Genomic DNA, 27,956 nt, shown 5'->3' with positions numbered 1-27,956 from the left:
TTCCGAACGGTTACACTGCTCAGACCGCTGCTTGCGGTTCTTATCGGTTTCATACGAATATCAACCCTGATTCTGTTCGCGAGGTGTTTTTTTTGGATCTGAGTACTAGGCTTTAAACCTGGCCTAAAAATGTCGCTCAAACAAACATCGTCGCTTACCCTGACTGTGGAACAGTAAGATAAATATATAAATGACGCAAATGCCCCGTATATAGTTTGATATTTTGCCAGAAATGCATGTGGTATATCACGCACCAGCAGCCAAACAATAGTGCAGTTTTTCGGCAGCGAGCAAATTGCCGGCGGCAGTCAGGACAGCAGTGGCTTTTCAACAAACGGATCCCATTTGATAAGCTCCAGTACCGTTTCTCAAGAGGCTTACACGTGGACTCCTAGTGCTGTCGTAGGACAGCAGTATCAGGATACGGCAAACACCTACGGCCGATATGTTAACAGTGGCGGACAAAATATTAACAATAATGTAGTTTATTATAACAATACTGGACAAATGGCTAACAATAATGCAGATGTTTACGGATCAAGAAACATAAACTCCGTCGGCAAGTCGCACGTGCCGCCTCAGATAATTCTAGCTCCTATTGTCGTAGCAGGCAGCGATTTGCAGGGCGAATATTTTAACAATGGCGGACAAAATATGAATAACGGAGTATATTATAACCAATGTGGACAAAACGCTACCAATAATGGTGATGTGTACGGATCGGGAAACATAAACTCCGGCGGCATGCCTCACGTGCCCCCGGCCATCATTCAGGTCGAATATTTCCAAAATGGCGGCAATTTAGTCACAAATGTCAATAAAAATAATAATGTGAGCGGATCAGGAGCAACTAACAACAGTGGCATATCGGTCATTGGCAACTCCTTGGAATACGCCAAAAAGGTTGGAAAAAATGTAAACAATTGTGGCCGAAAAGCTGTTTATAGGCGGTAAGCATTTATAATATAGTTTAAAATTTAATTTAAAAAAAAACGTGCTTCGAAAAACAGCGATGCTTGAGAAAAATCATCGATGTCTGCAGCTGTCTCCAACATCGATAACATCGTTGTTTCTCCAGCTCTAACGCGAATATCATATTGTTTTGGTGTTATTGTTTTGTTTATTGCGTTTTTTAAATAATCCACAATTTGTTGGCTTCCCCGCAAGCTGCCAGCTGGTAAAAGGAGTGCCAGTAATGTGCACATTGCAGCCATGTCCTGGCACAAAGTGAGGTATTAATGTTATCAATGCAAACATGTACAGGTGCCAGAGCCTTGCATCATATGTTTAAGTTTATCAACTATTTACTTATCTCCCTGACACGTTTCACCACAGCGAGGATGTGAAGATTGATTTTAATGCTGCCACCACCGCTGAGAACTCCGTGGGATCAGCTGAATCGACTGTGGATGAGGCCACCGACTTGTGAGTATGCCCGGCCACAGGTGGCTTGTGCGTTCCAACTAATATTATGTTTGCCTTCATAGAACCACCGAACCGATGGCCTTCCTTCAGGGACTAAACGTAAGTGGAAATAAAAATATGCAAGATTTATGGTGCACCAACAAGCAATATTCTTTTATTTTGTGCAGTCGGGAAATCTGATGCAGTTTAGCCAGGTGAGTGCTAGTACATTCTGAAGCGATGCGACAAATCGGCCTGCACGAGTATCAGCAAAAAACTAGAGACGGCGGAAAACACATTTATGATCAGCTGCATGTCCAGCGCATACAGACCCATTGGCTTTATCTGGAACTTGCTGACTGTCACGAGGAGGGTGAAACTATGGACAGCCTGGCGGTACCGGCAGTCGGCATGCTGCAGGTTCATCTCTTGCAGTATGACGGCTGTTCTCCTAGTTGCCACGAGCAGGTTGTTGCACAAGTGTGCCAGCATTGTGATTTCGGTGAACGATATGAGCAGAAAGACCAGATTTATGAGCGCTCCCAGGCCGTCGTACGGCTTGCCACCAATGAATGTGTCCGCCATGGCATAGTACTGACTGTAAAAGCCCACCGTGATGCCAAGCAGATGGCAGATCAACGACAGGATAATCGACAGTGACATGAGCGACAAGTACTTGTCGGAATGTACATAGATCACCATGTATCGGTCGGCCAGTATGTCCAGTTCATCCGCCAATGAGCAGAATCTCTGCATGCGATAGAACGCAGTGTTCAGCTTTAGCTGATCCTCCCTCTGCATCAGATTCACCAGCTGGCGTTGCGACTCCAGTCTCTCATTGAGCGCCTTCAGGATCTCCTTCACCACAATCATGGCACCAAAGTAGCAGTTGTTAAGCAGATTTGAGATGAACAGAGGCATCAGACGGTACACGGTCCAAATTAAACTCAAATCCGGCTGCAGTCGCCGCTGCTGCAGTATGAGGGCTGTCTCCAGTATCAGGGGGAAACCGACTGACTTCACCATAGCCATGGCAATCGATCGAAGGAGCGATGTGTTGTCCAAATGGAACATTTTGAGGGTCTCAAACAATGGCACTTGACTCATATTCTTCGCCACAGCGTCGTGCTTTAACATTTGTGTGACATAGTTGATAACAGCCACTATAATGTTCATGTAACCATACAGGCTCACGGCATCGCGCAGGTTGAGCTGCCCCTGCACATAGTCCTGGTATATCTGATGCCCATAGATGCCAGCAAAGGCGATGGTCCACAGCATGGCATACGCCAGATATGCCTTTGAGAGCTTGAAGCGTTCCCGGTGGCGCTCATCATAGCGATTGGCCAGCAGTCCAAAGGCAGTCATTAACACAATCAGTGTAATGGTTAATACTTTCACCAAACGCCTATGCGTTACATCTATGGCCGATGTCATGCTGTTTCACCGCAAAAGAAAGACTAGTCGGAGGTTCTGCTCCACACCGAACAACACGGCCAGCAGCATGCCGGCTAATGGCTGCTTAATTGTTTTCCCATTATCGAACCGATGCCATCTTAAGGACACGACACTATCAGATGCCATTGCGTAGCAGTTGCTTAATGTTCGGTGGTTGGAAATCAACTGAACTTGCGTTCAGGAGCGGCGGTATAGTGCCGTGCCAGCGACATTCCCCCCGTGTGACTCAGCAGCCAGACACGATTGTGCTTGCAGCAAATTTCACAAGAGCGACATGACGTCACAGCCACAAAGCTATACAGAACAGAAAATACTGCATGTGTGTATGCCGCGCAGTGTGAAAAGAAAAAAAGATTACAGCTTGCATACACTTGCGAAAGACTAGAACAAAATCAATTCACGAGCTACGGCCGTCAGTCGCGACTATACCTGTCCCAGCAGCAACATGAAGCTCTATCAGCTCTACGAACGAAAAGTGTGATCCGCTCAATTCTTTTCTTGTTTTGTTCTCTCATTAATTGACTGTTTTTATGTATTTTTTCTAGCAATCGGTGCTGCGCGAGATGATGCTGCAGGATTTCGAGAACCAAAGCAACAGTTTGCCCAAACTGGAAAGCCACAATATTGGTGGCTATAATTTCAGCATGGTACTAAAGGAACCGCCCAAGTCGCACTGGGTGTATTCGCATGTCACGAACAAGCTCTATATACGCATGGATAAGACATTCAATATAGATGTGCAGTTCAAGCCCATAATGCCCATACAGCCGCTCAATCTGCGAGTCTTTCTGTGCTTTAATAAAGACGTCAGCGGTGCGGTGCTGCGCTGTCAGAATCACTTGAGCACAGAGCCAGGCAAGTACATAAGCAACTCTCTATAGGGGCATACAGGATGTAGTTCTAACTCCATTTCCATTTCCATTTGCAGTTACGAATCAGAATTTTAAGATGCGCGAGAGTTTGGTGCGTTGCGAGAATCCCAGTACCACGTACTGTGGCTCGGCACAGGGCAAGGGCATTTCGGAAAGGTATTCGGTGCTGGTGCCATTGAATATGTCGCGTTCTAGCAGTCGCAACGGCGGCTACGTACGCCAGACGCTCGCCTTTAAGTTTGTCTGCCAGAACTCGTGCCTGGGCCGGAAGGAAACCAGCTTGCTCTTTTGTCTAGAGAACTCGAGGTGTGTAGGCGAATGATACGAATGCGAAATAGTCCAACTCTGGTTAATACTCTCTTTTTTGGCAGTGGTGATATTTTGGCACAGCACGTTATGGCAGTGAAAATCTGCACGTGTCCGAAAAGGGATTGCACTCAGGACGAGCGCCATGTAAATGGCAGGAAACGCAAATCAGACCTTGATGAGGATGCCGATGTAAAGCCGCTGAAAGAACGTCGTCGCACCGTGTCGTACAAGCGCGATGTGAAGGATGAAACGGAGAGCAATGACAGCCATAATACGGAGCAAGCACTGCCCATCGACTGGCAGGTGTCGCGCACCCATGACGGTGAATACTGCCTAGCCCATAACGTGCCCCAAAAGGAATGGCTATTGCAGAATATCGAGGGCATGTTCAAGGAATCGGCTGCTGAAGTGCTGCGCAGTCCGACCGAGCCACAGCGGCGTAGCTATGCCAACAATTTGTTGAACCTGAAAAGTAAGATTTGCTCGCACATCCACCCCATGCAAACCATTTCATTTCATATTTGTATCTAATTCCAGAACGTGCCTTTGATCTGCCATGACCTGATGCCTGGCTATTGAAAGTCTGACAACGTTCCAAAATGAATAAGCTAATATTTAATTATTTTATTATTATTAAGAACGAAGTGCTTAAATCTGCTTAAAGTTCAAAGGAAACTCTGCCCAACTGCGAATGCAAGTTGTTGAGGAGTAAAAGTGATACAGAGGAAAATACAGTTTCATTATTTTTGATAAGATAATATAGTACAGATATGTATATAGATTTATTTTAACGCGCAGTATTGATTTATACGTAACGTGTACAAACTAAACTGTTGGGCAAGGGCCAAGCCATGAAGGTGAATTAAAAATGTTTTAAGTTTATTAATGCGATGTCAGAAATTTCTTATAAATCAAAGTCTAACATAAAGCTAGCTGCCAACTATGTGTCAGAATATTTATAGACATTTTTTGATTACCTAGAGATTACCCAGGCTGTAATAATGTTGTTTAAATTATGCATTCGGTTGTAGTGCTATATATTTGTTTCATTCAGGTATTTGTGTAGTTAATTGTATATTTTCTGTGGAAGAGACACATATTGACATAGGTTGAGGTGGCGTTCAATAGCTACTGCAGTGTACGACTGGCAGCTTGGGCAATTTTGGCGTTTTTTTTTTAAGTTTAAAGCGCGTATTAATCATTCTTGAAATCATCCTATTGTCAGCAATTGTGAGGGCCCTGCGACATGTTTTGATTAATCTCTAGGCGAGTGTAGTTCAGGCCCCTGCCTGATGTTTCCCCACTTTCTAGCCGAGGTAATGTACATCAGATCCTACTGTACATATGTACATCATCATCATCGCGCATGCTATGGCTCTGTGGGCTCTGGCTCTGTGACATATGTGGCTTGTGTGGTGCGGTCATTGCTCCGCAGTGTTCTATCTCAGACTCAGGCCGCAGCTAGGCTGCAAATTGTTCTGCTGCATTTAAGCACACATTTTATTTATACGCATGCTCGTAGCTGCGCATCTTTGGTTTTAGTTCTATGCTTATTAAAAAATAAAAAAAAAACGCTACGTTAAATAGCGCATGCGTTGCATTTTGCCCACGCCAAAGTTGCACATGTGCGTGAGGATGCAAAAAAATGAAAATATATATAAAAAAAAACAACAGATGTTGACACTATGCCGCAGCTGCAGGCGACTTTAGCTTTTGCCACATGCGGCAACTGAATGTTTACGCCACAACCAGCCCACCGACTGCTGTTGCTGTTGGTGCTGCTGTTGCTGCTGCTGGTGCTGTTCATTGACCTAGGGCAGGGCACATGATACTATGTTCAAATGCCGTTTGTCGTTGCCTTCTTATCCATGACCATAAGCCAGGCATAGCGGATGTATCGGCTTCCATTTGGGTGCCTTTCCTTTTCCACTTACAATAACCTCGGCGGACACCTTACCAGTTTTCGACAGTTTTGGCATTGGCCGCATGAAAATGGGTCGAAACGATAAACTGCTCAAAGTCTCTCTCTCTCGTTTCTCGTTTGAGCGGGAGAGTGGGAGAGTGGGAGAGAGACTCGTCTTTGGCGACGCACTCACCTTAGTTAACCAATTAAATATTTGAGTTTTGTTTCGATTGGCTGCTGGCAAAATGTTGACAGTTGGAAAGTTTTGATACAGTGGGCGAGAGTTAATGATTTTACGAAAATTATCAAAGTCTTGTTGGAATGTTTACAGGATTGCCTGAAGGAAAAACTATAATACATGGCATAAAAGGATAAAAGGGAAATACAAGAAAGCTTTTTAGTTGATGTACGGATAGAGCTACATAGATCTATGAATGTGAATTGATGGTAATTTTTCTAAGTGATCCCAGCTCTCAAGATAAACAACAGATTAGCTAAACTTACCCAAAAAAAGCTAAGATTTCGATGGAACTTTGGTGATTCATTAGAAGACTTAAAGGCCATCTAAGACGGATATTTAAAAAAAAAAAATAATGTCTTATCAAAATCTCATTTCGACTTCCTGGCAGTAAAGCTTACAGTTGCGCAGATATACTTTATTTTGGGCATGGAATCTGTTGCTTATCGTATGCCTCAAGTTTACGATGCGATGCCCAGATAAAGGGCCAGATAAACCAGGCAGAGATTTACACCGAATTATCTGCCAACATAGGCAGAGCCATGCCCACTGTGTGGGCAAACAAAAACAGAAAGTCAGGTGAAACGAAGACTGCAGGCAGCAACTCCACTCCACGCCACTCCACTCGACTCCACTCCATGCTAAATGTTCGTTCCATTCCACTCAAAAGAGTGGCACTGCCCACTCGAATGTGCAGTTCGTACGAGTTGTAGATGTAGATCCCAAAAACCAGATATCAAGCAAACGGCGGCGCTGCTCTCGAGCCAAAAGCGATCTTCACTCGTGGGAGAAAGAGTCGAAAGCTTGACAAGCAACGGGCCCGGGCCCGGGCCGGGCCAGTGTCGAGGCGGCGTACTTTGGCGTTCGCATTCGGTTGTTGGCTTTGGCGTTGGCGTTGTCGTTTGTCGTTTGTCGTGTTGGTGCTCACTCAGTGCATTGTCCGATCTTCTCTCCGCTGGCACGTTACGTTGGAACTGTGGAGCTGGCGAGAAAACAAACAAAAAAAATACAACCAAGCAAAATAGAGATCCCCACACCCCTGAACAACCCACAAGCTGTGCCATATTTTTGTTTTTGACCGCGAAAATATCCGAGTGTGGGTTCGCTTCAGCTGCTTTCTTGGCTGTAAATAAACGTGTAATTAAATAACATTGTTAAGTGCAACTGACGACTGTATATAAAAATGGTGGAAATGGCTACCACAACGACTGTAACGCGTACAACCATCACGGCACCGCCTGGACCTGCCACAGTGCCCTCATCTTCGGCCACGCCCACGCCTGGCACGCCTGCCACGGCTACCACGGCAGCCTCGCAGGCGCGTCGCAACGATGAGACCACCCGAGCCATCTTTAATCTGAAAATTATCTTCTTCCTGGTGCTGCTGCCGCTGATACTGCTCGCCGTGGGACTGAAGCATCTGCTGGACTATCTGTTTGCGCTGGGCCTCAAGGAGAAGGATGTGAGCGGCAAAGTGGCGCTGGTAAGTGCGACTGAAGCTGCAGCTTCACTTAGACACCATGGCTGGCCCATTAATAATGCTCGTCGTTGGGTTGTCGTTGGAACTGTCAGATATCAATAGTCAGCTATGAACCCCAACCAACCAACCAGCCAGCCAGCCATAGATGAAACGTCACGCACTTTCCTTTTCCAGTGGCTGCTTGCACCCACCCACCTTTCCACCACTTCTTTCGCGGCACTGTCGGAATGGAATGTCTCCGAGTTATCTGAGCTGGGTGCGGCACGATCGGTTGGCTGCCTCTTGGCTCTTGGCTGCTCCATGTTATTTGAGTCAATGTTTACGCGTCTGGTACCAGGCCGTGTTGGCTTGGCCAACTGTTTATGTTTATGTTTGTGGATTGTTTTCCTTTTCAACTGCTTATTAAAGGTGCTCTTTGGTCAGCTATCTTTTCTATCTGACATCATATTCAATGTAAACCGAACCCATTGTACATATTGTATATCTAAGAATATCTCTAATTGAATTTCGAAACACTTTGTGGCATCGTATCGCGCTCTATTAATCACATATTACACATGGGCTGGCCAGCCCAATGGCTGCTGGCAGACGGCGTTACTTTGGTTTTGAATCATTATGAAAAGTCAATTGGCGGGGGTTACAAGGTCAAGTGTGCGGGCAACTGAAGAAGAACCTGATCAAATTTATATATAAGTAAATTAAAATGGCCATTAGCATGCCATTCTTGTCTGCCAGCTTTTGTGGCGTGTGTGGTGTGGTGTGGGCGTGTGCTGGCCATAACTTTGTGAGTCATTGCAGCTTGGGTTTTGCTTTGAGTCTCCGACTGTTCGATCGTTCTCCCAGATACAGATACAGTATGATGGTGACAGGGGCGCGGGGCAGGCACTTAACTGTGAGAAACAGCCCAATTAGCAGATTAACATTCAAAGATACCTTTTGCTGCGACTTCATTGTTTTTGAGAGTTTTGCTTTTTTTTGGTTTTGGGAGCGCTGAGAGCTACCCCCCACTGGCTACGCCACTGTGAAAACCACAAACTGGTTTTGTGTGTCGCTATTTATAACAAGAAAAGGCAAAAGTAAAATACAAAAAAAAATGCAAACCTCAGGAACTTCACTTTTGTTTTCAGTTCAAATCGATGACGTTTGCAGTCGATCTTGCATGTAAACAAAAAACACTGGAACCAGCGAGAGATGCTCGCTCCAAGCGGCAAGCGGCGTATCTATCAGATGCGTGTTGTTGAGATACAACCCCATACAGATACAGTTACAAATACCGATACTGATACTGACAGATAGCTATGTGCCTACCTACTGCTATTGCTGCTGTTGTTAATTTGCATATGATATTGAAATTCCTTAGGAATAGAATAATCAACAAAACAACTGCGCAGCGTCGCAACTGCGTTGCCAGGTGCGCGCTGCGCGGTGGCTGTTATTTTTCGTTTTTCGATGATTTTTTGTTGGCATACCCTGGGGCAGAAGGGTAGAAGGGTATGTCGGCACAAGCAATGGCTTTGGAAGCTCAGGTGCGAGCACTTGTACGCAGCTCCAATATTAAAAGAAGGCAGCTTTTGGGGTGTGCGTGATCGATCTATGTATCTATCTGATCAGCCTCGTTACAGCCATGAGGCTAGGCTCATGTAGGCTCTAGTATCATCCATCACACATATGTATCTATATACGAGCACCCTTAACAGCGCTGCTTTATCTTTTACTACTAATTGTAATTTAATTTAATTTAATTTAATTAATTTAATTCCACGTATCTGTTAGTCTAGTTTTTCGGTGTGTTCTTTTTTTTTGTCGAGGTATCTTCTGGTCTAGTTTGTCTCTCTGTGTTTTATTTTCCCCCACACATATGTTCACGAACGTGCCAAAACTTTGAGTTGTGGCTGAATGTGAGCTGTGTGGCAGCGTGCATTGCATTGGTCGCACCCCCAACGGGTAGCTGAGGTCACAGTTCGCTTTAATTACGGTCAAAAGTCACTCAATTGTATGTGCCCGTGGATAGAGAGAGAGGGTTCGGCCCAGGCCCATGGAGCGTATGAGTAATACTGCTGCTCAAGTCGCTGCTCTCTGTGCCTGTTGTTCACATAATTGACATTAAATGGAATGGTTTGGAGCGGTTGGAGGGTTGCTTTTTGTTCAATGCAAAGCCACATTAGCTTAAGTTGATTGTTTGCAAATTAAGGCAATTAATCTGTGTACGGTACGAGTATAATTAGAGTTAAATGCGTTTTAATCTGCCAGGTGACTGGTGGGGGCAGCGGCCTGGGTCGCGAGATCTGCATGGAGCTGGCCCGTCGCGGCTGCAAGGTGGCTGTCGTCGATGTCAACTCCAAGGGCTGCTACGAGACCGTGGAGCTGCTCACCAAGATACCCCGTTGCGTGGCCAAGGCCTACAAGGTGAGTTAACACTAAAATTTGGCTAAATGGCTTTCCAGAGGATAGAGGATAGCTGATAACTGGCCATAACTTTTTGCCATTTACAGAACGATGTCTCCTCGCCGCGTGAACTGCAGCTGATGGCCGCCAAAGTGGAGAAGGAGCTGGGCCCGGTCGATATACTGGTCAATAATGCCTCCCTGATGCCAATGACCTCAACGCCATCGCTGAAGAGCGACGAAATTGATACAATTCTGCAGCTGAATTTGGGCTCCTACATTATGGTGGTGTGTGTGTGTTTCCGTTTTCCCCATTTTCTTTTCTGTCTATCTTCATTTAATGTGCATTGGTTTTTGCTCTGCAGACCACAAAGGAGTTTCTGCCCAAAATGATAACACGCAAGTCCGGCCACCTGGTGGCAGTGAATGCCCTGGCGGGTAAGTGCCACTCCTCCTCCTACTCCTACTCCCATGACCTCTCCTTTAATTGTACAGGTTTGGTTCCGTTGCCGGGCGCTGGCATCTATACGGCCACCAAATATGGCATTGAGGGCTTCATGGCCGCCCTGCGCGCTGAGCTGCGTCTCTCGGACTGCGACTATGTCCGCACCACAGTGGCGAATGCCTATCTGATGCGCACCAGCGGCGATTTGCCGCTGCTCAGCGATGCCGGGTAAAACTGCTGGCCCCCAATCCAGCTGTGTGCATAACGAATTCAAGGCACTCACTCTCTCTCTCTCTCCCACATAGCATTGCGAGCAGTTATCCGGGCCTGCCCACACCCTACGTGGCGGCGAAGATTGTGAAGGGTGTGCTGCTCAATGAGCGCATGGTGTATGTGCCAAAAATCTTTGCACTCAGTGTTTGGCTGCTCAGGTAATAATAATTGAATTGAATTAACAGCAGCAGCAATTTTAATTTTCATTTTCATTTTACATTCTGTTTTCGTAGACTTTTGCCCACCAAGTGGCAGGATTATATGCTGCTGCGTTTCTATCATTTCGATGTGCGCAGCTCCCACCTGTTCTACTGGAAGTAAAGGAAGCAAAGGCAGGAAGGGGACATATCAGCATTTACATGGACAAGCTCTCGAATGTTGCCCGGCATTTGCAGCTGTTTAATTTTTAATTGTAGAGATGGAGTACACGTTTAGCTATTTATACTAACTCTAAACTTTAAACTTAAAGTAAATCTATTTTGAAATCTATTTAATGTGGCAGCCAACCATGTTGCACGGGCATCTATTGCTTGCGCAGTCTCAGCGTCTGACTGTAGCACTTTTGCTGTGATCTCTGCACACAGGAGCGCTGCTCGTAGTTCCAGCTGTAGTTCAGGGGACAGCGATGGATGATCTTGTAGCCATTGGAGCAGTAGTAGAAGTAGGCGCAATTGCGCGGATGCGGCATGAAGCCATAGACACCGGTGAGGCAGCTGCTTATGGCTCTGGCCGGCTGCCGCTGAGCGCACGACACCAGCTGGGCGGGTGTGCAGGTCTTGGCCAGGCCCGCGCCCTCGTAGCACACCATATAGGGATAACAGGGCCCAGCATTGTGCAGCAATCGCAGCGTTATGGCCAGCGGTTGTGGTGATGTCGCTGTGTTCACTATCAAATCCGTAAATATTCGCCTGATTCGTTGGCGATTCGGTTGTGTTGCCTGCCAAATCCACATCCACATCCAAGGCCTTTGCCTGACATCGCTTCACCAGCGCACGATCCACGCAGCGCTCCAGGATGTCGTCGTAGTAGTGCTCACCGAGGCACTCGGCCTCAAAGGAGCCCGCGCCGGCGCAGTAAATATACTTGGAGCAGTTGGTGTGGCTGGCCACATACACACCCAGCTGCGGGGCACTGGCGCACTCCTCAAAGTCCAGGGCCAAAGTTCGATGGCCCGTGAAGGTGAGCAGCGCTCCAATGTGGAGCCAGAAGATATTGCTTTTCGCTGCCATTTTGTGCGACCGATTTGCTTCGATTGTTTCCCAAGACTGGCTGCTGTGCGGCTGCCTGTAGATAGTGGCTGTCGGAATATATTTTTGCATGTGACCAACTGATAAGAAACCTAGCCTTGTAGCCTGGAATATTACGTGATAATTTTCTGAGATAATGTTGATGAGTTTGGGAGTTTGCAGGTGAGGCGCGCCCCCGACAGCCCCGACAGCCCCGACAGCCACCGACTCGACGATGTCAGGTTACGCGCCACTCATTTATGTTTCTCCTCCCCAACAGATTTCCATAGCATACTTTCCAGCAGATAACACACACAAACACACAGAGAGAGAGAGAGAGAGAGAGAGATTTTAATGAGCAAACCGCAATACTTCATAATAGTACAGTGCACACGGGCGGCGTGCACACAGCTCAATAAAATTGAAAACGCACTCAATACACAATTAAGTGTCGCCACTTCCGCCCAGGGCCAAACAGTCAGCCACACGGCCACACAGACCATACTCATTCATTCACATCATCATCGCCATCATCGCCATCCCCATCATCAGCTTGTGGATGCAGCAGCAGCATCAGCAGCAGCACATCCATCCATCCATATATATATACATATATACATGCGTAGTACATGGCTGTTGGGAGTTAAGCGATTTAATATTCGATGAGATATTCATAACTTGCAATTAGGTTTGGTGTCGCTCGATTTTCAGCCGGATTTTCACTGCTCCGCTCTGCCTTTTTTACGCTGATGATTAATGAAGAATTACCAGGGCAAATGGCTGGGATCTGTGGGCATTATCCAATTCCCAGCTACCCGACTGTCATTAACATAATATTCGCTGCTGTCAACGGCCAATGGCAGCGCCAATCGTGCGCAAATTAAAATATTATTAATTGTTAATTAAACGCAGTCGAGTGCCAGAACGCCACAGCCATGTTGTGGCATATTTTTCGATTCATCTTTAGTCAGATGCGCGATATGAGATACGATTGGGCCACGATGTAACAGGTTATCCCGAACACAAAAAAAACCCCAGCGATCCGGAGACCAGAAGCAACGTCAAAGGACCCCCCCCATATGTTGCAGCAATGCATCTCAAGTGATTAAGTGCACGTTGAAATTTTCAAATGCAAACTGCAACTCCAAAGGCAACTCCAAAGACAAAGGCAACATGTGCGCCAAGAACAACAAATACTCGCACTCGTACAAACAGACAGAGAGACAGAATGAGAGAGGGAATATCTCAGAAAGTCAGAAATTCTAATTACAATTATGTACGAGTGTGCATGGAAGAAGACCCCCAGCACCTGCAGCATTCACCATGCGCATGCGCAGTAGCGGCAGCGGCAGCGGTGGCTTCCACTCTAACCCGATCCGATCCATAAAAATAGCACACTAATTATTTGTATGCTAGGGTTACAATTCACATAAAAAACAAACAAACTGTCGAGCATTTTTATGGATCTTCTTCTGTGTATTTGCCCCCCCCAACCCCAGCCCAGCCCTTCTGGTTTTTGGTTGTGTCTTTGTGCCCCCGCAAAGATTTTATTTTCCAGCTTCATGTTCAATTCGATGTTGATGAATTTTTTGTATTTTCAATATTTGCAGTCGAGTTGTTGGCGGCGAGCTGCCGCTGTCTAAATTGTGGCATCTGGATCGCCGTATCCACCATGCCAGCGCGCCGTATTCGACTCATCCAGATCGTCCATGGACTGTATATACTGTCGCAGCTGGGCGAGTACGCGATCTGTACGCTCCTCCAGATGATCCAGCGCTCTATTCAGCGCATCCAGATTCAGAATGACACTGTCCATAATGCGTTCCGTGTTCCTTCTGAGGATCACCAAAGCGTCAACGCTGGCATTAAGTTCTCGGTTTCTGTGCCGCTGCAACTCGTACGACTGCCCGTTGTCTTCCCTGCGGTCCATTTGGGGGTCTTTAGCGCTGGCCACAAACTCTCGACTATGCAAATGGAAACTGCTATTGATTTAATACACAATTTTTGCTATGCTGACTGCATAATTTGGATGTTATTTTTACAGTGTGCTAAACTGAAGTGTAAAGCAAATTCCATTCACTTTGATTTAAAAAAAAAACAATGGGAAATATTTAAAGCTGTTAATAAAAAATTGGCTTTAGCTTCTGCTGCGCTTTTCTAGTTAATTTTAAATTTAAAAAAATATATATATCTGCTCTACTGATGGGCTCTGCAGTTAGTCTATGGATACAAATTTCTCGGTCTCTCTCTGTCCCTCTCTCTGCACTTAGTAAAGATAACAGACGGCTTAGCCGCTTTTTAATCGTGTTTTTCTTGCAGGGATTTATTGGCACCTGTTGGAAGAACGATGCAAAGAATTATTCAACTTAATATCAAGTGTCAAGTGTTTTTATACCTTCAGTTCCATTATACAATATAGCATAGTATTTAATTTAAAGAAGAGCAGCCTGAACAGCCTGTACCAGTATAAGTTTGATTGTCCAAGTTCTGTTGAGTTATGTTGAATTAGTTGCAGAACGACTTACAGGAACTAGGTACATGGAAATTAACTAACGGTCCAACTTACTTTATGATGGTAAATACTATAATAAATATAATGCTCCTTAAATCCAATGCTAACATTTCGAATTTAGGTCAGACAGTAGAGAACTCTCCTCAGAGGGTATCTGATAGTTGTCATACCTGATTTCAGCACCATTATATTATGTTTTGTTTGAAAATGAGCAACCATTACAAAACGCTTAAATCGTTGATTACATTAAATCCATTTACAAAATGCCACTGCCCATTATTCATACACAACAATTATAAATCGGTGCGCTGCGCTTGCAATATTCATATTCACTTGTCAAAATGTCAACTCAAAATAGAATATTTATGCATTTTTATTTACTCCACAGCCGCTCCGTACTCCATATAGAAAATGAAGCATTCATCGTATCGTGGATGGTGTGGAAAATGACAATCCAAAACTATAAATAAATATACGGCGTGCAACCGAAGTGAAAATCAATTTTTTTTTTGTTTGTTTTTGGCCCCATACTGCGGCAGAGCTGCCGGAGTGGAGATGGAGTGGCACAGAACTTGCCACAAGAGCTAGTTGCCGCAATTAACTTTGAATTAAAAGCAAATGGCTTTTTGCTTGTGGCTTGCCCTATGATTCCGGTTTCTTCCTGTCATTAACAGGCTCAGGTGCCTGTTGGCCAGCTCGCTCGGTGCAACGGTAGACCAACTTTTGGGCTGTCTCTTGGCTGACTCTGTCGTGTTCAACTTAATTAATTTTCATTGAAAGTGACTGCAACAAGAATGTCCACTCCAACGGCTTCAAAATGTCTCAAGTGCACACTTCCTGCCACACACACACACACACACACAACCATTAACCGGCCTGCTTGGTCCGTCCATTGCGACTCCTGACGTCCTGACGTTTTCTTTTGTGGCTTACTCTCAAATCTGTTATTATTGTCATTAAGGAGGCTTTTGTTGTGTGACGTTGTCTCTTATGTATGCTTGCATTTTTCACTCTCCTCACATCCTTAAGCTTTTGTTGTTTGATTTTGCTTGGGCCTGTGCTTGAGATTGTCATCGGCTTCGTTATTGCATTTTCCGCACAATTTAAGGCCGAAAATGTAGGAACCTTGTAGGCCTTACACACTTGTTGCTGTCTTTCCTTTTGTTGCAGCAAAATCGTGTATGCATTTTAAGATCTGCCCCACAATTGTGTGCCTCGTTATTAGTTGAAAGCGCCGCTTCGTTTGCATCGTTTGTTTGTGGGCAATTTTAAAACCTTTTACTTAGAAATTGAAAAGATCTTAGCCACACAGAAAAACTAGCATTTCCTGTGTCATCTTTCTGTGAGCAATCGTACCTTAGTTCTGCTATATTCCACTGGAACTGGGGGCTTCTCGGGGCTCGGCCCTAGCAGCTATCCTTGCCCTGCTTCTGCTGCCTCCTTTAACTCCATCACTGGCTCTGTTTTCGTCATCAGCTTGATGCTGCTGCTACTGCGTTTGGTTTTTACATTGTTTTGGCCAAATGAAGGCATTTCATTTATGGTGTGCAAGGGCCACGTACCCGAAGTTCTCGTCCTCGTCTTGGCCAGCTGCGGAGTGGAGAGAGGAGAGGCGAGGCGAGGCGACGGTCTGGCATTGCTGCTCTACATACTCTTAAATAAAGTTCATAAACTTTGTCACGGCTTCGAGATCGTTTCGCCCCCCATTTGGGCTGGCTGTGTGTGTCCTGCCTGGACATGACTCCTCTGTTGTTGGCCGGACAGTGCATCGTTGGCTGTTATTGTTTTCCAACTTTTCACTTGGGCTATGAAATGTCCAAAGCGGACCGCCCAGTAGTCAGTTGCACGTTTGCCTACCCCTACCCCTACCACCCCACTCCGACCATCATCATCTTTATTCTGTGCGGCAGCTCATCCACAGCGCCTGACCCGTGACCCGACTTGGCCACTCCAGGCCGTGGACAATGTGAGTATTTTGGCCAGGCTTTACATTTTGAGTGAGTGTGTGTGAGTGTGTGTGAGTGTGTGAGTCTGAGTGGGCAGCCATGGGAGTGTGTGTGTGTGTGTGCTGTTATGCTTATAGCCTGCGGCTTAAGTATTTGTTGTTTTACAACGGTTCAGTCTGTTTGCCAAGTAAATAAAAGCTGTTAACTAGTTTTCACACACCAAGACACAAAAGAAGAGCAGACAGAGAGCGACAGTGGAGAGGGTGCGAGGGGGGCACAAGGCTACGGCGAATAGACGGAGAGAGAGAGAGAGAGAGAGAGAGAGAGAGAGGGAGGCACGTGCTTGACAATTTTTTGCCTCAGTTGTTTCTGCTCTAAAACTGCTTTTGTGCGTAGCACTCCTCGTGTATGAGCAATTATTTAATGCCATCCTTCTGCCTGTCCGTCCGTTCGTCCGTCCGTCCGTCAGTTGCTCTTGTTAACGTTGTGTTTGGGACTGGCGTCTGGGATTGGGCTTGGGCTGTGTCGCCTTTGTCTTTGCCACTCCAGGGCAGGAGTCAGCCCCAGTCCCAGCCTCGGCCCCCCTTTTGTGTCGCTCACATATTTGTGTTTATCCTTTCGCTTTTAATTGTGGCTCTGCTGTCTCCGGCCTGTGACCATCTCTGTCGCACACCGGCATACAATTACAAGTGTTTGTTGGGTAAATAAAAGCGTTACCTCTCCGGCTTCTGCTCCGGCTCCGGCTTCTGCTCCGTGTCCGTGTCGAGTTGAGCCCCATCGTTGACGCATCGTTTGCATGCTCACTTAATGCCGTGCACCATTGTGCCCTGCCACTGTGCTGCTCTGTCCTGCTCTGCTCTGCCCTGTTCTGTTCTGTCTGTGGCATGCACAATTAATTACAGGAATTAAGCTGCAACTAAGGACTGATAGCCGCCACAGGTGTTGGCATGTTGGCACTCACAAATGTAACGTATTTTCCTTAGATAATTCCCATACGAAAAATTGGTATCCATCCACAGGCTGCACCCAAGAAATTGTCTGCGAGAGGCGGGTTCATCAATTCATTCACCTAGGACGCACAGAGACACATGTGTTGCCCATTAGGACGCGGCCACGCCCACGCCCTCACCCACGCACGGGCACGGCCAACGAACCATGCGACGCCAAAAATTTCCATTTGGTTGCTTGAACCGTGCATAAATATGTCAATAAGGATTTTCCCTTAACCCCAAGGCGCACAGAAATCTTACAAAAAAAAAAACCATAAAAAAAACTAAGGGAAAAATAGCAGAGAGCGGGGGAAAAGCCGCAGCCACAGCTAAAATAAACAAGGGGAAAAATAGGAGCAGGAGCAGGATCAGGATCGGGAGCTGCAATTTGATTATCCTGGCAACCTGCCACGCATTTCCAACTGTTAAATTATGACATGCAACTGTCAGAGTCAGAGTCAAGTGGTTGCTGCTGCTGCTGCTGCTCCTGGCAGGCGTGAGAAACTGTTATCCTTGCACCTAAACAAACACATACGAAATGGAGATGCAGTAGCTGTGCCACAGATCCTTCAGACAGCTACTACATACGCGTACTCATACCCGTAGCTAGCGGTGTCGTATGGCAAAATGTTGTTCGATCCTGGAGCATCCTTACGCATTACACGACCAGCTAATTTATTTACTTAATTTTACTACATTGTTTTCCTCTCTTTGTCTCAACGGGAACAACACATGTTCCAGGATAATAATCAAAATGGGATGCTGCCGCCGCCAGCCAGTGGCTGGCTCATTAGGTCCTGTTTGCCGCAGTAGCACTTGAAATTTGGTGTTGACAGTTGCCTTGAGAAATTGCCTCGCCCTGCCACGACTTTGCTCTCTCATCCCCCCGACCCTTTGCCTACCCGGTACATGCTAATGTGAAATATTACAGAAATAATGGAAAAAAATGGAGAAGCCATCAAGATTAACGCGTTTGAGCCACTCCAACTTCGCTCAACACTTTTCACTTTCTGTCAGACGGGGACCCTGTCCTGCCTCTGCTCCTGCTCCATATCCCCTTTGCCGTGGGAAAAGTTCGGTGTTCGGTGTTCAGGTTTTAACCAGCACTAATCCTTTACCTTAAGTACTTTGCTGCATTTTTTTCTCCACTCCACTCCACTCCACTGCGCTCTTCGCCCGCCGCCAGTGTTCGTTCTTCTAGGGCCCTTTGAGGCTGAAGTGCCTGTTGTCGAGCCACCGGCAGCAGTGCAGCTCTGAGTGGCACAGAGTTTTGACAATTAAGGGGGTCACACAGTGAAGTGGTGCCGCCAGCACGGCATGTATCTTTATAGCTTTCGACTCCCGATAAGGCGGTCGGACGGGGGGAGTGTCAGCCATGTGCTGCTCCTCCATTTGCATACGCAGACGTTGCGCACATAAATCATCAAAATCGAATCGTCACAGGAACAAAAAAAAAACAAATAAAAAAGCGCCTGCCAAGCGGCACCACGTGCACAAAGTTTGACCCGATTTTGGCCACATTAAAAAAAAAACAAAAAAAAAAAGAAGTGACGGAGCATTCGCTAAAATAAATATAAAATTGCATCACGTGTAGCGCAGCGCCAATCGAAAATAAAAGAAATGCGGAAAATTCTTCACGGGAGCACACACAGACAGCGCAGCCCAAGGAACAAATTGTCAGTCAGATAATTGCGCCAAAAAATGCATAAAGATATAGCAGTGGGCAAAATGCCATGCCTCCATATGGCTGTGGAGTGCGAGTTGGCGGCTGCGTAATTATATGCTTCAAGAGGGTGGCCTTACTTTTAACTAGATGTTTGCCACGCACAGAAGTCATGCAAAAGAGTGGCTTGGGATTACTTTGGAATTCTATGAATGAAAATTATCGCAAAAATTTACTAAACGGTGTACATCGATATGTGGAAAGACTAAAACATATTTATATGCCTATATATTTATTTTATATTTAACTAATAAATAAAATAATATGTACATTATGTAGGAACATTTACATATATATTTAAATATATATTATACACACTTGGACATAAATATTAATAAATAAAAATGCAAGAGTATCCAAAGCTGCAACCTTCAATAAGCTCTTTCTGCTCTGAATTTATATTGCTTTGCATTAAGCTGAGGGCAAAAAGACGGAACGGAACGCCTTATAGTCAGGCAGCGATCGACACATGCCCTCGAGTGCGTCAAGTGCAATAAATTGATACAAAAAGTGTCGCAAGTGGAAATGTGGTTGGTGCAAGTGATGGGAGGGAGGGGAAAATCGTGCACCACCTTTGTGGGACTAAAACTCTATTAAAATGCTATTTTACCCAAGCAGAAGAGAAAGAGTGAGCGAGAGAGAGGGGAAGGAGGAGATTGAAAGTGTAAAACGTTTAAACGTTTGTTAGCATCGACTCTTGAATGCCCTTCAATATAATTTAAATCAGAGCCCCCATTTTTTTCCACTGCCAGACCAAATGTATGCCCAAATCGTGCTACCTTTATTGTGGGCATCCCCTGGACCCAAACTGAATATGAAATATACATATTTCACGTTATACGTTTTTGTCGTTCGCTCTCTGCTATTTTTAACTAAAAACCACAGCCGGCAACTGCTACGCTCCACTCTATGCTGTGCTGTGCTGCGCTGCACTGTGCTGTGTGCTCCATCTATTCCCTACACTGGCCATACTCCGTTTGGGCACTCGCACTCTATCCGTGGCACTACTTTATTCCGGCACTTGCCATCTCTCTTTTACCCAATATCAATTTATCCTTTGGCTCTCGCTCTGCCTCTATGTCTCTATGCTCCATTTTGGTGTGGGTTCTTCTCTATTTTCTTTTTCAATTTTTTTTTGTCTTTTTATTGTCAGAAAATCAGAACATTTTTTTTTCGTTGGCATCTCTGCGTGTTTTTGTTGTACATCTTTGTGTTTATTGAGCTCTAGCTATAGGAGAGAAATCTACATACATACATATGTACATAAATATATATGTATGTAGGTACATACATGTGCGGGTTGTAGTCTTTTTGTTGGATTTTTATTTATTACTAATGGGCTGTATATTGTTATGTTGTTGTTGTTGGGTATTGCTGCTGCTGCTGCTGCTACTTCTGCTGCTGTTGTTAATGTTGGTGCCATACGCCGTATATTACTTGGGGCATATTGTATACATGTTTATCATCTGCAACATAAAAAGGGAAAGCAATAACCGATCAAGCCGATCTTAATGCTAAAAATATTTTGAATATTTCTGCAATTTTTATTTACTTTCACTTGAATAATTTTATCACAATTTTTGCGATTATTATTTATATAGTTTATGGCTGTTAAATTTCTAATTTGACTAGTGGGTATCTAACAGTCGACTCTGGCGCCGTCTGGCTGCTGCTGCTGCTGCTGTGCATATTGAACATTACTTACCGCGTACGCTGCTGCGGCTGATGCCGTCTCATCTGTGCAGGAGGTGAATTTTCTATTTATTTGCTGACAATGTGTTGTTGTTGTGTACGTTTTTTACAAGGGGTTGCCTGACATTCTAAATGGCTCGTCATTTGAGAGTTTGAAGCACTTTTGGGGCAAGCGTAGAGGTTCACAGATGCGTAGCAATTGAGCCACTTTGTTTCATTTCAGCTAATTGCCAAAAACTTTTTTTTTAACTCGACTTGCTAACCGGGTCAGTGTGGTATGAAATGGAATGGAATGGAATGGCTTGAATGCAGTCGATTGAATGGCTCGCTGAACAAGTTTCACGCGTGCTGCGCGCCATTGCCATCGCCAGTCGCTGCCGTCGTCGTCGTCGATGCCGTTTCTTGACTGATATTCGCTTGGGCCAAGCCGAGCGATCAAATTGTTTTCGCAACTCTCCCAGCCCGGTCGTCGCTCGCCAGCTCAGCGGAAAATGTCGATAGCAAAGTCTCAGGTGAAGCTGCAAGCTCTTGCCGCTTTGGCAAGCCTTGCGTTACTCACTCCGCTTCTTGTGGCAGCGGCGCTGCTTTGGAAACTTTTCTGCAAACTATTCTGCTGCTCCTCTCCCAGAAGCATCGTGGGCGACGTAGCTGTGGTGAGTTTTTCGCCCAGCAAAATTCCAGTTTAAAGCTGGCAGTTCAATGAGGTTTGCTTCCGGCCATCATAGGTTACTGGCGCTGGCCATGGCCTGGGCCGAGCCATAGCCCTGGAACTGGCGGACAAGGGCTGCCACATAGCCGTTGTGGACATCAATATGACAGGAGCGGAGAGCACTGTGAAGCAGATCCATGAGAGGGCAAAGGTTCGTGCCAAGGCCTATAAGGTACGCAAACGGGTTTGATCAAACTATATATAATATATAATTAAATCACTTAATTTAAATCAAGGCCGATGTAAGCAATTATCTGGAACTTGTTGAGCTAAACAGCCAAGTGGTTAGCGATCTGGGGCCAGTAACGGTGCTGATAAACAATGCAGGAATCATGCTGCACCGCAACGCTGTGGATCCGGAACCGGCCGAAGTGCAGCAAATGATTAATGTGAACCTAGCAGCGCACTTTTGGGTGAGTTCTCCCAGAGAGACAGAGAGAGAGAGAGTTCTCCGCTATAGTTAAGCATTATTTTCTCTTTCTTTTCAGACCAAAATGGTTTTTCTGCCCACCATGAAAACATTGCGCCGAGGTTATCTGGTGAGCATCAGTTCCCTAGCAGGTTCGTTCGTTCGTTCGCATGCTTTGCTCTGCTTTGCTACTGCTTTGCTACTGCTTTCTACTGCTTGCAGGACTGTTTCCGATGCCCTACAACACCACCTATAGCGCCACCAAGGCCGGCACGACGGCTCACATGCGGGCGCTGCGCATTGAACTGACACTGGAGAAGCAGCGGGATATTCATGTGTGCACGGCCATGCCCACCTTCCTGGAGGCCAACGAGGATGTGGTGCAGCTCTCCCATCAGATCAAGATCGCCGATTTGTTTCCGCTGATCAGCGCACAGAGCGCTGCCCGCCGGATTGTGGATGGTATGCTCAAAGGTGAGCGGGAGATAATGCTGCCCGAGCTGTCCGCTCTCTTGCATCGTCTGATCACCCTAATGCCCGTCAGCTGGCAGGATCGATCGACGATCCTGTGTACTGGCAGTAGGTTTAAGCAGTACATCGCGCTACGCAACTGAGCGGAGTTCACGATTGATTTAGCGCTGTAAATACGAGGTGTAAAGTGTACAGGTGGTAGTGGATAGATTTGGTTTAAAACCGATTAAATGGCACGTATTTTACGGACTACAGGTCTACAATCTACAGATTGGTTGGTTCACGTGTTTCTTTCATTTAATTCCAGTCAGCCAGCGCCAGCCAGCATTGCTTTAATTTTGCAGCTTCATCCGGGCTTCGTCCGGGTCCGTGTCCGCCTGTTTGTCCTGTGTGTGTGTGTGTGTCTGGACAGTGCCTCGATGTCTGCATTTGTCAGTTGGGCGGCAGGGCAGGATTGTGCGGCGACATGCAATCAACTTGTCAGCAGGCGTAGCACTCGTTTTGCTCCTCTCCATTCTCTCTCTTGCGCTGCTTTTCTCTGTCTGCGACTCTTTTTGTGTTTTTTTTCTCCATTTCACACTCTTTTCTTTCATCTCGGTTGAATCTCATTATACAACTTTTATGAGGTCATTGAGGCGGCGTGATTTATATATTTTGCAAAATTAAAAAAGCTTTACAAAGGTTTTTAAAATTTCATGACACAAACAACAAATATTTGTCTGTTGCATTTTCATTTGTGTTCGCTTTCATTTGAATATTCAGGGTTTTAGGAACAGCATTTTCGGATCGCGTTCCAGAAACCTGCAACATTTCTTCTATTTTTTTTTTTTTTTGTACTACTTGCTCGCATTGTTCTGTAATAGGGTCAAATGCGAGCGGGGGGCGAGGAGCAGGCGCTAGCGGCCCATTAAAAAGAGTGGAATGAAGAAAGAACTACTTGTATTATTTTGGTTAAAGTGATTTTTTACCACCCACCTCCCCCAAAAAGATTTTTTTTGTCCTCTCGCTATTGTGCAGAGTGAAAGAGCCTGACAGTTCCCCCACCCGACTGCCTGTGCCTTTGCCGTTGCTTTTCTTTATCTTTATGTTGGCAGAATTAATGCAACACATTAAGAAAAATATTGCCAGCGTTGCGGAGAAGCAGCAGTGGGAGTGGTAGTGGTAGTGGTAGTGGGAGCAATGGAGTCAGAGCTGGAGCTGCAGCTGCAGCAGACTTTCCCATTTTTCTTATTTTGGGAGCACAGACATTGTACATACATACACACTGCATTTCTTGCATATTTTCCCCCGCTCTGCTCTGGTACGCGTCGCACTTTTCTTATGCTCCTTGGCTCCACGCTCTGCACGGGTTCTCTGTCCAGGACGCTTTTATTTTATTTATGCTATCACTGCAACCTGAAATGCTTTAGCCACACACACACACAGGCAGAGACACACACACAGATACAAAGGCAGAGATATGTACACGACAGACAGAGACAGAGACAGGGAGAGAGCGAGAGCGAGAGAGACACAGATAAAACAGGACAGGGAATGGAGACGAACTGCTTTTATGCGAAATTTCTTTTCCTGCTGCATCTGCTTTTTGTTGTTGTTGTTTTTTTTTTTCTTTTCAGTTTCTGGCAAGCCAAGGACATCAGGCCAGGACATCAGGCCATGGCAGGACAGGCGCAGAGGCCTGTGCGCTCGTCACAGCATATGCATGAAAATTTTAGTAAAATTAAGAATAATATAAAAAAGAATAAATTGCAGCAGAGAAAGGAAACGCTTTTTTGCAAATGGAAAAATAATGCTGCGACATGCGAAAAACCAACATCAAGAAATGAGTAAAACTTTATCCTTTTGCATAGCTTAGAAAAAAAAAAAAAAACCTGTAAAATAAAAGCTGAATACTCGTGTATGGGAGAGAGAAGAATATTTCAGTCAGCAATTCGGATCGATTGTGTGGGAAAGCATTAGCCCGGGAACACTTACTTCCTGGCCCTTGCCAACATAATTCCCCATTAAAAAGCCGTTAATGATGCGTGATCCCCCACCCCCTACCCACAGACGAGACCCCCAACGGAATCGAAGCCCCAGACGTGTCGCATTGAACGCCTCAATGGCAGACTGATTGAAAACCCAAATGTGCTGCCCCCAAAACTGATGGAGTCAGAGACACCCAGTTCTGTGTGCCGCCGCCCCTGATGTTCTGTTCTGTTTCTTTGACACTGAGCCAGCGGAGCCAACGGCAGCGGCTGCGGCAGAGCTCACTTTTTAATTTCGATGAGTTGTCTGCGGACAAACGAGGCATTTCCGTGCCTGATTATCGCTTCTGGCACAGCATCATCCACTGGGAGAAGGAAGGGATGCGCATTCATTGCCGACTCCAGCGATCGACTTCCCCGACTTAATTATGAGCTGCTATGTGAAATGCGTGGGAAGGTTGATGCATCACAGACAGCCCTCCGTGGGTGCCCCGGGGGAGCAGTTGGATTACCTGTTGTATATATCCACTCGAATCTGCATTAACTCACAAATGACAGACCTGACCTGACTTGCCTAGTCGAGCAGTCAATCAAACTTAGTGGAACTGCATTGTTTTGGTAGTTGGGAATCCTAATCAAAGGCGTATATCAACTGTCAATCTGCCAATCTGCCAAATGAATTTAATGAAGAGTTGTTTGGCAGGATGTTCACAAAATTTTCATTTACATTTTCTATTTCGATTTGCGGCTTCGCATCTCGCAACTGTCGACGGTTGACTGTGGACTGTTTTTGCTGGTGAAAGCTAATTAAAAAACATTCCAGGCCATGGTCATGGATAAGGTGCACGTTACCAATTTTGATGGTCCATTGATTTGCTATGCAAAACACAAACAGACACACACACAGACACACAAACTCGTGCGACAGTCGGCCATTAAATTTCAGGGTCCTGCAATGCGATACGAGATACGTGGGGCAGGGAGTGGAGGAGAGCTGGTTAGGCATTAGCTCTCGCTAGGTGGCATAAATCACTGGTTTAACTAATTAAAACGAAACGGTAAATAACGATCTGGGGGCCGGTCAACTGGTTGATGTTGTTGTCCCGTCTAGTATGTCGTCCATGTCGGGGTTTAATGAGTAGACAAAATGCCACCGTTAAACGCCCTTCGGGGCACACAAATGTGGCCGATCATAAAAATTATAATACTGGCTGCAGATGGGATCTCCGAATGCCCCGTCCCCCCCCGGTGCAATAATCATAAAAATTGCATATTAAAATTCATTCGGGGGGCGTGAACTGTTTCGGATTCCCTTTATGCTACCCACAGATCGTCTCCTTTGCCTTTGCCTTTCCCTTCGTTTTTTTTTTTGTGCGACGCCTTTAAAATGTTTATAAATACAGTCAATTTGCTGTCAACTTTTGAACCTGCCACATGTGTTCGGCTTCGGCTTTCGAGCTGTTGTAAAATGTCAAGAGGTCAACGGCAACAGCTCATTATAATGCCACCGCCGCCGGCCCGCCTAAACCAAAGTGACTGACACATTCGGAGAGCGAAACCAGCCAAACAATCCAACCAGAAATCGTTTTTGAATATTCGAATTATGCTAAAACATACATATTTCGCTGCACCAAATCGTAGACGGAGCCGATAGCGACTGCGGCTCTGCTCCGACATGCATGTCAACGCAATCATTTGACATTTTGACAGGAAACTGTGTGAAGAGGGTGAGGGGGGGGTGTGTGGAAAATGAGAGAGAGGGCACAGAATATTGGAGAGTGTAGAGCAATGTGCGGAGGCTAGTTCAAGTTGAATGTCGCGCCGGCGCGTCTCATATTACAAATTAAACATTGACAATTTCTGTGTTTTCCCTCCACTCATTTCTCTTGGCTAAACAAAATCAAATTACGCTCTGACAAATTTACTTGCTGAATGAGATATATCCATGGGGAAACAGTCAAACAGCAGAGCTGTGATGCTGATGATGATGCTCGAAAAACACCTCCACAAATTGACGAGAAATTTTGCCAGTTCCCCAGTCAGACAGAAAATGCAAAGATATTTTTTGAAATTTTGCCAAAGTTGCGAGCAAGCGGGGGGAAAGTGTTTTTGTAGCCTTCTTGTTTGTGTGTTTCAGGCAATTGGATTTTGGGGAAGCCACATGAACGAAGAACCTCTTGAAAAAATAATACCAATTTCAGATTTGAGGCAAGTGCCAAAAGGTTGTAGCCATCATGGTACGAGTTGTTGTTGTTCTAGAATCGTAGGCTTACACAGCTAAAGGTATGCTGTGAACAGGTACATATGTACATATGTATATGCCATCACAGCATTACAATTTTGATAGCTAACAATATAGTTGCTCTGGGCTTGCATCACCCTTCTTCAATCAGGTGCCATTTTCTGCATCGATTTCTCTGCTGTATGTTGGTAATCAAGGGACTTTGTTTACACATCATTCTATTTTGACAAATGAGTGTGTACTAGTGTAAAACTCAACCCAACAGAATCCAATTGGTTGCTTATTTATTTATTTAAACACATTTTCCAATCACATGCAAAGCAGCGGGCCCCCAGATGATGTCTATGATTGGAAATAAACAAAAAGGCCATAACCATTTCGTTTCTGCTTTCTTACAATTACCCTAGATCTGACACGGCCCCCCGACCCCCAATCACAATACCAAACAAGACCCTGTCAAAGGGGAATGTGAAGGAAATAAATGCGCCCATTTCCAGCATTGTCAAGTGGAAAATCATTGACAAATTTATGAACCCAGTCGCATGCACATATACACAAGTGTATATATACATATGTATGTATATGTATATTTTTCAGCGATAAACATAATGTTAAAAATTTCATTAACAAATCGACGCCACACAGTCTCATTACTTGGCAACAAATAAATTGTATTAAGTACAATTTTTTTTTTCGCTTTTTTTTCGCAATTTTATTTACGATTTTTCATTAAAGTCATTCGACGTGCGGTCCGTGCCACCGCCCCCTGCCACATTTCTGTGATGAACTTATGTTGTTGACCAAACATTCGGCATTCGAGTATATCCATTAATGTTGTGTATTTGTTGCAGTCTGCAAACTGCAGTCGGGAGGAGAAAAAAAAAAAAAAAAAAATATGAGAATTTCATTGGAAATGTTTGCGTAAAGGCACTCGTGTGGCCAGCCATGGCAAGGGTCATTCATTCATTTCGTGGAGTTGAAAGCTTATACAGCTAATTAATCTGATGAGTTTTTAAAAATAACGTTCATACAAATTCACTCAAACGAAATTGCATTCACCAAAAAAACATCAAAAAAAAGAAAGGAGAAGAGAGTGCAGTGCAGTGCAGTGATTCACGGCCACAATTTAATTGAAATTGAAACTTTTGCTCAGACAAAATCATACTCGTAAAATTGGGAGACGGCAAGGCACGAAGCACGGTGCTGTGCTGCCCACGCCCAAGACAAATTACCTTAAATCTTGTGAAAATTAATATTCGACAGAGGGGCGGCACAGCAGGATTTGACAGCGGAAATGGTTGAGT

General features: G+C 45.3%; 6 protein-coding genes across 7 annotated transcripts; 3 read left to right on the top strand and 3 right to left on the bottom strand.

The window, feature by feature from the left end:
* Positions 1-70: 70 nt before the first annotated feature.
* Positions 71-4,925, top strand: LOC111082662 (cellular tumor antigen p53). Of its 2 annotated transcripts, XM_022378892.2 has the most exons (9): positions 71-173; positions 231-950; positions 1,336-1,425; positions 1,488-1,524; positions 1,593-1,619; positions 3,408-3,717; positions 3,791-4,040; positions 4,106-4,515; positions 4,581-4,925. In XM_022378892.2, exons 1-9 carry the CDS (start codon positions 130-132, stop codon positions 4,601-4,603), a joined length of 1,911 nt encoding a protein of 636 aa, XP_022234584.2. In that variant the 5' UTR covers positions 71-129; the 3' UTR covers positions 4,604-4,925. The 2 variants fall into 2 exon arrangements, with proteins under 2 accessions (XP_022234584.2, XP_022234599.2); XM_022378907.2 differs by lacking the exons at positions 71-173; positions 231-950; positions 1,336-1,425; positions 1,488-1,524; positions 1,593-1,619 and adding an exon at positions 3,160-3,337.
* LOC111082687 (putative gustatory receptor 94a) lies at positions 1,568-3,175 on the bottom strand. The gene has a single exon (XM_022378918.2). It carries the CDS (start codon positions 2,839-2,841, stop codon positions 1,627-1,629), a length of 1,215 nt encoding a protein of 404 aa, XP_022234610.2. The 5' UTR covers positions 2,842-3,175; the 3' UTR covers positions 1,568-1,626.
* Positions 4,926-6,962: 2,037 nt separating the features above from the next.
* On the top strand, positions 6,963-11,243 carry LOC111079242 (estradiol 17-beta-dehydrogenase 11). Its single transcript, XM_041591641.1, has 7 exons — positions 6,963-7,667; positions 9,915-10,070; positions 10,157-10,333; positions 10,414-10,486; positions 10,544-10,721; positions 10,799-10,924; positions 11,000-11,243. Exons 1-7 carry the CDS (start codon positions 7,368-7,370, stop codon positions 11,085-11,087), a joined length of 1,098 nt encoding a protein of 365 aa, XP_041447575.1. The 5' UTR covers positions 6,963-7,367; the 3' UTR covers positions 11,088-11,243.
* LOC111082706 lies at positions 11,095-12,046 on the bottom strand. The gene is given in 2 exon segments (XM_022378937.2): positions 11,095-11,679; positions 11,681-12,046. Coding segments are annotated over 2 exon segments (705 nt in total). The 5' UTR covers positions 11,996-12,046; the 3' UTR covers positions 11,095-11,289.
* Positions 12,047-13,505: 1,459 nt separating this feature from the next.
* LOC111079250 lies at positions 13,506-14,057 on the bottom strand. Its single transcript, XM_022374365.2, has one exon. It carries the CDS (start codon positions 13,920-13,922, stop codon positions 13,632-13,634), a length of 291 nt encoding a protein of 96 aa, XP_022230057.1. The 5' UTR covers positions 13,923-14,057; the 3' UTR covers positions 13,506-13,631.
* A 7,227-nt stretch (positions 14,058-21,284) lies between these two features.
* LOC111079241 (estradiol 17-beta-dehydrogenase 11) lies at positions 21,285-22,695 on the top strand. Its single transcript, XM_022374353.2, has 5 exons — positions 21,285-21,507; positions 21,580-21,735; positions 21,800-21,976; positions 22,052-22,124; positions 22,195-22,695. Exons 1-5 carry the CDS (start codon positions 21,346-21,348, stop codon positions 22,584-22,586), a joined length of 960 nt encoding a protein of 319 aa, XP_022230045.2. The 5' UTR covers positions 21,285-21,345; the 3' UTR covers positions 22,587-22,695.
* The last annotated feature ends 5,261 nt before the right edge of the window (positions 22,696-27,956 follow it).

The sequence above is a fragment of the Drosophila obscura genome, unplaced genomic scaffold (assembly GCF_018151105.1).
Source record: "Drosophila obscura isolate BZ-5 IFL unplaced genomic scaffold, ASM1815110v1 contig_150, whole genome shotgun sequence".
Classification (NCBI taxonomy): Eukaryota; Metazoa; Arthropoda; class Insecta; order Diptera; family Drosophilidae; genus Drosophila; species Drosophila obscura.
This window is presented reverse-complemented; position numbering and strand designations above follow the sequence as displayed.

Coding starts and splice junctions, on each gene's coding strand:
- LOC111082662 (XM_022378892.2), top strand. CDS start 130: ATGTCGCTCAAACAAACATCGTCGCTTACCCTGACTGTGGAACA. Junction 3,718..3,790: donor TCACTTGAGCACAGAGCCAG/GCAAGTACATAA, acceptor TTCCATTTGCAG/TTACGAATCAGAATTTTAAG. Junction 4,041..4,105: donor TTTTGTCTAGAGAACTCGAG/GTGTGTAGGCGA, acceptor CTTTTTTGGCAG/TGGTGATATTTTGGCACAGC.
- LOC111082687 (XM_022378918.2), bottom strand. CDS start 2,841: ATGACATCGGCCATAGATGTAACGCATAGGCGTTTGGTGAAAGTATTA.
- LOC111079242 (XM_041591641.1), top strand. CDS start 7,368: ATGGTGGAAATGGCTACCACAACGACTGTAACGCGTACAACCATCACG. Junction 10,071..10,156: donor GCGTGGCCAAGGCCTACAAG/GTGAGTTAACAC, acceptor TGCCATTTACAG/AACGATGTCTCCTCGCCGCG. Junction 10,334..10,413: donor ATTTGGGCTCCTACATTATG/GTGGTGTGTGTG, acceptor TTTGCTCTGCAG/ACCACAAAGGAGTTTCTGCC.
- LOC111079250 (XM_022374365.2), bottom strand. CDS start 13,922: ATGGACCGCAGGGAAGACAACGGGCAGTCGTACGAGTTGCAGCGGCAC.
- LOC111079241 (XM_022374353.2), top strand. CDS start 21,346: ATGTCGATAGCAAAGTCTCAGGTGAAGCTGCAAGCTCTTGCCGCTTTG. Junction 21,977..22,051: donor ACCTAGCAGCGCACTTTTGG/GTGAGTTCTCCC, acceptor CTTTCTTTTCAG/ACCAAAATGGTTTTTCTGCC. Junction 22,125..22,194: donor GAGCATCAGTTCCCTAGCAG/GTTCGTTCGTTC, acceptor TACTGCTTGCAG/GACTGTTTCCGATGCCCTAC.